General features: G+C 39.0%; 1 protein-coding gene across 1 annotated transcript; it reads left to right on the top strand.

Annotated features, from left to right (window-relative positions):
• The first annotated feature begins 2,770 nt into the window (after positions 1-2,770).
• On the top strand, positions 2,771-7,404 carry LOC142985945 (uncharacterized). Its single transcript, XM_076134184.1, has 3 exons — positions 2,771-4,237; positions 5,982-6,113; positions 7,126-7,404. The coding sequence occupies exons 1-3, from the start codon at positions 2,771-2,773 to the stop codon at positions 7,402-7,404; spliced, it is 1,878 nt and encodes a 625-aa protein (XP_075990299.1).
• Positions 7,405-8,743: the final 1,339 nt, after the last annotated feature.

Here is an 8,743-nt window from a genome sequence, read left to right as displayed (position 1 = left end):
CCAAGTGCGGGTTGGGGACTTTGCATGCCCTCAATAAATATATTAAACAAATTTTAGGCATGCAAGGTTTCCTCACGATGTTTTCCTTCACCGTTGGAGCATGTGATAATTATTTCTAATACACACATAACTTCGAAAAGTTATTGGTGTGTTGCCTCGGATTCGAACCTGCGACCACTGGCGTGGGAGGTGTCAACTTATACCACTCGGCTATCACTGCTCTTCGCTAGACTCTTATTGGAAAGAATTTCAGATTAATCATACCAGATTATCTACAGAGTTTGACGATCCAAACCATAGGTATTTTAGTGAAAACTATTACCAAAATGCACAACAATTTTATAAAGAGATTAAATCTCTCCTTAACCAATATTTGATAACTGAACCAAGTTTCAAACCGGTACTAAAACCTGCCACTCCATTATCCAAAATGTCTGGCGGGCAGGATAGTTCTACTGATGCTGTAGACGAGGGTCCTTCTCACTCGTCTTGTACCAAATTTACCACACAGGGTAATACGAGTAAAGTTGACGAATTACTGAGAAAGCAGAAAACCAATTTCAAAGCCTTTATGCGCACCATAGAAGCTGTCAATCTCGAATCTATATCCGAGCGATGGGAGTTCGAAGATATTCTGAAAACCATTCAATCCAGGTGGTCGGTCATCGATGCTTTGCACTGGGAGATCGATAATGGAAGCATCATGGACAACGAAGAGTACGATTCTGCCTTTGATCATCATGAGCGTAAATATAACGACATAAAAAGGGATCTGAATAGCAAAATGTGGTCAGTTTCGTATCGAGAAAAATCTACGCCAAAAATGGACATACCTACGTTCAATTGTAATTATCAGCAGTGGATTTCTTTTAAAGATTTGTTTTGTGAAACCATACACAATAACAAGTCCTTACCAAACGCGCAAAAGATGCAATTTCTTAAGTCGAAACTTAGAAGCTGATAAATTAATACAGAATTTACGCATTAGTTCGGACAACTATCAAATTTGCTGGGATATTTTGAACCATAGATACCAGAAAATGCGACTTATATTTAATGCGCACATTCAAACACTTTTGTCCATACCTAACGTTTTGCAACAATCAGCCATGATCATCAAAAAGATGCACGACGCAATAAATGAGTGTCTTATAGTAGGGCTGCTGAATTATTACCGATTTGACACATGACAAATTGACAATACTAGTGAAGTGACTGAACCAGTAACATTAATATCATTTTGGAACAGTTTGTTTTTAAATATTCTAGTATAGAGTGTAATTTAATAAAATCAAAACCAATAATAGTTAAAGACACAAGTTCTTCATTAGGTGGAGTATCCTCGATGAAATAAAATAAATATCCATATTCCTTATTCCTTTATTCCATCAATATTCCTTGAAATAAAAATCATACCTATTCCAATGAATTCGGACCGAATACTATTAAGCACATCACTATAAAAACTAGACGCACGAATCCGCACCATGTAACTTTGTACTAGCGCACCAAAGAACAAAAAATAAATGTTTTCACATTATTTACAAACTATTTTAAGTTTTGAAATAGTGTTTATTGGAAAATTACTTAATTCTGATATTTTGATATTAAAGAGTTAAAGTTTTATATTAAAGAGGTATTCTAAATAATTCGGCAAATGTGTCGCTCGTGCAAGGTTATATCGATTAATTTAAAGAATAATCTGTCAAATCGGTAATAACTCAGCGGCCGTACTATAACGCTATCAAAACAATGGGGGTAGACACAACTAACTGGGATCCACTTATTGTATATATTTTAGCTCAAAAGTTAGATACAGAAACTCATCAGGATTATATTGAGTCTCTGCGGAACCCTAGGGATTTACCAACCATATCCGAATTTGTAGAATTTTTAGAAAGAAAGTTTACGTCATTGGAGTCTTCAAATCGTAAACAAGATTCGGTTAAGCCAACTTTAAATCTCTCTCAGGACACTGATAACCAAAAAAGGAATATTTACAAATTGTCGAATAATTTTAGTAACAAACCATTTCAAAATAGACCATTAATTAACCATGCGATTACGAAACAAAGTAATATTGCACCACAACGGAAGTGCTTACTTTGTAACAATGATCATTCTATATTTAAATGCAAGGTATTATTGGAATCTACACCTGAGAATCGGCACAAATTAATTGAAAGTAATAAATTGTGCAAGAATTGTTCAGTTAGCCACTTTGGCAAGGCATGCAATTCGGAAAAAACATGTAGATTTTGCAATGAGCCACATAACACGTTGTTGCACAATGCTTACGTGACGTATACGCCTTCAACGTCTAGCCAAGGCAAGGACGAAAAGGATACGCGGAAATCAAATACTTGCGTTGCTAATGGGTCTTCGGAGACCATTCCCAAGCCGTTGGCTACAGCCAAAATTAATATAAAGGCCGTAGATGGGTCTTACCACACCATGCGTGCTCTCGTTGATCCTTGTGCAGGATCTTCACTGATTACGGAGAATGCAGCACAGATATTAGGGTTACCACGCTATAAAAGCAACTGTGTTGTAGTAGGCGTAGGAGCCAAGGCTAACAATAGTAAGGGGGTTGTGAAAATAACCGTATCATCTTTATATAACGATTTCATCTTAAATACTGAGGCACACGTCATGAAACACCAGTCGTCATGGCAATTTACCAAACCAGTCATTCGCTAAACCATCATGGCGACATTTGAATCAAATACATTTAGCGGATCCTGAATTCAACGAAAGTAGACCAGTTGACATGATATTGAGTGTGCAGGTGTATGAGCTGATTGTACTACCAGGTTTAATTTGTAAGGGTTCAAACCAACCCATAGCGCAAAAAACCAAATTAGGATGGATCCTGAGTCGCACAGTTCAGCCACAATCCTACTGCAATGTTGTCAATGTTGATTTAGGCGACATTCAAAAGTTTTGGGAGATAGAGGACGTCGCAATCAACGACCATGAGATGTCCAGTGAGGATTACGAATGTATACAACAATACCAGTTGTCTACGAAACGTCAACCAGATGGGCGTTACGTTGTTACATTACCACTTAAGCCTGAACTGACGGAGAAATTGGGAGAGTCGAAAACCAAGGCCGTAGCCCAACTTCATCAATTAGAAAAGAGATTTAGCAGGAATCTAACTATTGCCAATAGTTATAAAGAATTCATACATGAATATGCACAATCAAATCATATGAGCGAGTGCACCGGTAACCAGACACCGGCGTGTTATTTACCGCACCATTGTGTATTGCGCGCCGAGTCAAAGACCTCTGCAACACGTGTAGTTTTTAATGCTTCAGCTAAAATATCGACGGGTTATTCATTGAATGATCTCATGTTTAGTGGACCAAACCTTCAAAAGGATTTGTTCTCGCTGATCGTAAGTTGGAGGCAATACCATGTAGCCTTCACGGCTGACATCGAAAAGATGTTTCGACAGATACTTATTCAAGAGGAACATCAAGCTCTACAAAAGATTGTATGGCGTGATCATAAAAGGCAACCACTGCAGGAATACCAATTGGCCACCGTAACATACGGCACCAAGGCTGCACCATTTTTAGCGATGATGACGCTTAAACAGTTGGCCAAAGATGAAGGTCATCGGTTTCCAAAAGCTGCAGAAGTTGTAGAGACCAGCTTTTATATGGACGATCTTCTCCACGGCCATCATAACCTTGAATCCGCGAAACAGCTAAAATATGAACTTACCGCACTTTTACGCTCAGGCGGGTTTAAACTTAGAAAATGGTCATCCAATAAACCAGAACTATTGGATCACGAGGATTCGGGTGATTTGAGCAATAAGACATACAGCTTCAAGCATCAGGAATCAACGAAGGTATTAGGATTACAGTGGCAACCACAAGAAGACCTATTTACGTTTGATTTCAAGGTCGAGGCGCCTTCTAAGTTGACTAAAAGGACGCTTCTTTCAAGTATATCTCAGATTTTTGATCCTCTTGGATGGTTGTCACCAGTTACAACCAAACTGAAACTGTTGTTCCAAGAAACCTGGTCACTTAATTTTCAATGGCATGAAATATTGCCTGATCACATTACACAGAAATGGTATACCATTCAGGATGATATAGATAATATAAACCACACCAAGGTCGAGAGATGGTTACAATGCAATAAGGGCGACACCATAGAATTGCATGGGTTCTGTGACGCATCTGAAAAAGCTTATGCTTCTGTGGTTTACTGCAGAGTCAGAAGGAGCGAGCAGAGAGACCCATCAATCATTATAATAGCTTCTAAATCGCGTCTAGTTCCGACAAAGAAATCCGTTTCACTACCGAGATTAGAGCTATGTGCTGCTGTTTTGCTCGCAAGATTGGTGAAGATTACTAGTCAATGTTTGTCGAATTTTAACATCAAGATTCACGGTTGGTCCGACTTGACAGCTGTACTTGGTTGGCTAAACGGTGAACCTAGCCGTTGGAAGCCTTTTGTTGCGAATAGGGTTAAACAGGTTGTAGAAGTTATACCACCAGCTTCCTGGCATTATGTACAGTCAATGGATAATCCTGCGGACTGCGCAAGCCGAGGTATCACTGCTGCGCAACTGAATAAGCATCCTATTTGGTGGCATGGACCAGACTGGCTTCTATCGTTTGATGAAAATACCCTGGAAGGTACCACATACCAGACAGAACAGGATATTAAGAAATCCGTTCAGATAAATATATCTACTATAACACAAAACAATGACATTATCGACTCGATATTAGCCAAGCATAGCAGTTTTACGCGAGCGTCGAGAGTACTTGCCTGGGCGCTTCGAATAACGTCAACATTACATAATAAGCCCGCATATTGAACCATACCAGAGTTGAGGAAGGCTAAAAACATATTAATCAAACATGTACAGTTAGAATTTGCGGATGAGATTGCCTACATTAGAAAACATAACCAGCCTAATCCAAAAGGTACCTTGCTAATGTTACATCCTTATATTGACGACCAAGGCATATTAAGAGTTGGTGGAAGGATCATCAATGCTAACATCCTGCAATATTGCCGCGCAATCACCATCTAACTGATATGATCATTGATGAAGCACATAGATCCACTTTCCATGGAGGTGCACGCCTAACATTGGCTTGTCTACGTCAACAGTATTGGATAGTAGGTGGCAATAATGCTGTAAAGAAAAGACTCCAAAACTGCATAACTTGTAGAAGATATAGTCCTTCCAAGCATAACCAGATGATGGGAGATTTACCAGTAGCAAAAACCAATATAATTAGACCTTTCTACCATACGGGGGTTGATTTCACGGGATTTATAGACGTCAAGTCTGCTAAAGGAAGAGGAGTGATGTGTACAAAGGGGTACATCGCGGTATTTGTTTGTATGGCGACCAAAGCATTCATCTGGAGCTTGTATCTGATCTCACGGCTTCGACATTCATAGCAGCACTTTGTAGATTCGCAGCAAGAAGGGGGACGCCTAGTCACATGTACAGTGACAACGGAACTAACTTCGTTAAAGCGAATAGAGTGTTGCAAGAAGAGATCATCAATATAAAATCGATATTAGACGACCAGTTTTACACGGAGTTAACAAAAATGCAAATTGAATGGCATTTTAACGCTCCATCGTGGCCTAATGCAGGCGAGCTCTGGGAAACGGCAGTAAAGAGTCTAAAATACCATCTCAAACGTGTAATAGGGGAGCAAAGGCTGACCTACGAGGAGTTTTCTACGTTATTGGCGCAATTAGAAGGCTGCTTGAATTCGAGACCTCTCTGCCCGTTAACAGAAGACCCTGAAGACCTAGATTTTCTTACTCCAGCGCATTTTCTGTCAGGTGGACCAACACTAACCATTGTGAAGACTGAAAAGAACTTACGAACCAGATGGCAGCTGACACAAAAGATATACCAAGTCATCTAGAAGAGATGGCGCACGGAGTATTTAAGTCAACTAAACGTTCGCTCCAAATGGCAGCGGCCCCAACAAAACCTAGAATCTGGAGATATTGTTATAGTGCATGATGCCAACTTGCCTCCGGGAAAATGGGCGCTGGGCCGAGTTGTGAAACTACATCCTGGCAAAGATGGCTTTGTCCGAGTAGTATCCGTCAGAACCAAAAATGTAACTATTAAATGGCCAGTCGTAAAGTTATCTTTGTTACCAGTCAAGGAGGATACGAGCCATGCTGAAAAGGATACCAATCAAGTTGACTACTCATTGGATGAATCTCCTAAACGAAATAAGAAACCAAAAGAATCTAAGTTAGGCATATATCACTGCGTAACCATACCGCTAATGTTGTTTACATTTTTAATATCGCCTATACAGTATGCGCATAAAGTTGTAAAGCTAAACAATAACCACAGCTTATATTTTGATAGAAGGTCTAACGTCCAATTTGTTCGAGACGAATGGAAATTAGTGGTTTACTATGATTTAGAACCATTCTGGCAAGGAATAAAACTTTTCCTCAAGGACATAAACCATTTACATGGCGTATGTATTCAATCAGATGTCAAATTCACTGTGAGTCAGTTTTATTACAGTTACGTCACAGCTACAATGAGTTAGAAAGGTACAACAACTTGTTGTCGAGTCAGCAATTCCCAGGCGCGCACGCGCGGCGGCGCCGGCGCGGCTTTATCAATGTAGTGGGTAATATTGCAAACAGTTTGTTTGGTGTACTCGATGACCAGTACCGCGATTCTATGACCAGGACGGAAACCCAATTGGAAAGGATTTAGGAGTAGGTTTTCAGAAAGATAGGTGCTGAGTTGCAAATGTACTAGGCGTTCGAGAACTTTAGATAGGAAAGGAAGTATGGATATGGGACGATATTATATAATTTTTTTTGGGCGGTAGGTGTCAAAATAAGTAGACACACAAAAAATCACTCCTCATTTATTTATTGAAAATTAATTTATTTAATCGTTTTTATTAATTATAATCATTTATTAATAGTATATATTTAGCCCTTAAGTACTACAAATAGTAAATACCTAGTACATGTAGTATTAGTGTACTGTTATACACCACCTGCCAGCTGAACACAATTTTTGCAAGTCACTTCACTCTACACTGCATTATGTCTCAATTAAGTGACATACAAATGACACAGGCGAAGTTGGAGGAATCTTTCAGCAAGAGGATGGCTGAACTCGAGGCGCAGCTCCAAACTGGTGCTGCCAAGGACAAGGTGGCTAAGGTTGCAGAGGAGTTCCGCACTTTCCGGGAACTCATGTTTGGGGTCCTTGGGTTGCTGCGGCAACAAATAAGTGAGTGTGCCCGGATGGTGGACTCTATTGAGACCAGGCACCGAAGAAAGGATCTTCTCTTCCTGGGGATCCCGGAGTCAGCAAAGGTTGACCAGCAGTACATAGTGTCCAGGTGTCCATAGTGTCCAGGTCCAGTGCAGGTACCACCAGTTGTATTTAATGGCTCTACCATAGAACTGACCCCTACCGTAAAAGATCTTGGCCTGTACTTGGACTCAACTTTAAGCTGGAGAGCCCAAGTTTCTAATGTTTGTCAAAGGGTCACTGGCATACTGAGGGCTCTTTATCGTCTTAAGAACTTTTTACCTTCTAGGACTAAAGCTATGCTTGTGCAGACCTTAATCTTCCCTCTGATCGACTATGGTGATGTGTGTTACTTTGACCTGAATGCAGATCTCCTCAACAAACTAGACCGCCTTCTTAACAACTGCATTCGATGATCTTCAACCTCCGCAAGTATGATCATATATCTACTTATCGCTCCCAACTTAGGTGGCTGCCTATTCGTGAGCGTCGTCACTTACGTGCACTCACGACTCTCTTCTCTTTTCTCTCTTCTTCTACTCCCCCAGCCTACCTAACTCCCTACTTTCAATATCTGTGCGACAATCACAACCGTAACCTCCGTTCCTCAAACAATCTTCTTCTTCTATGTCCATCTCACACTTCTGGGTTTGTCAACTCTTCCTTTCCTGTCCAATCGGTTTTATTATGGAATGCGCTCCCTCTTGAAATCAGGATGTCCACTAACCGTCATACGTTTAAGAGCAAAGTGCGGAATCTCTTGTTAAAACAAGTAGCAGAATCGTCACACTCGTCTTAGTTTTTATTTATGTATGTATATTTATTATTCATAATATATATATTGTATAATTCAGTATATAGTTAATTTTATTATTTATTTATGTATATGGGTATATGTATTTAATATTTCTTATTTGTTAATCATTATGTATGTATAAACCTATCTATATTTAAGTACACGTACATACATGACCTTATTTTTATTTATTGGTAAACCTGGTTCTTAACGTCCTTTATTTTTATTTTTTTTAACACCTACTTCTTTCAATCTCTGCATCACCCTAAGGTAGACTGGTAGATAATGCCTTTGGCATTAAGTCCGCCTATATACACATGTATATGAAGTTTAAAATAAATAAATATAAAATAAATGATTATTATAAAGTTTTAGGGCTATTTATTTAAAAAAACCAATTGAAATGATGTTCTTTACTGCAATTTTACCGCATTATTGATGATAAGATGTACGTTACATTATTTTATTCAAAAAAAAACGTAACAAAAAAGATATAAAGAATTTAAAAAACAAGCAATTGTTTTTTTTGCTCTCCTAAAAATGGTGTTTTGTCCCTTAGATTATTTAGTAGTCGATATTTTAGTCGTTTATTATTTATTGATATTTTTGTAAATTGATGTAAGATGCACATCCGACTTGAA

This window comes from Anticarsia gemmatalis, chromosome W (genome assembly GCF_050436995.1).
Source record: "Anticarsia gemmatalis isolate Benzon Research Colony breed Stoneville strain chromosome W, ilAntGemm2 primary, whole genome shotgun sequence".
NCBI lineage: Eukaryota > Metazoa > Arthropoda > Insecta > Lepidoptera > Erebidae > Anticarsia > Anticarsia gemmatalis.
Note: the sequence above shows the minus strand (reverse complement) of the source record. Positions and strands in the feature narration are given on the sequence as shown.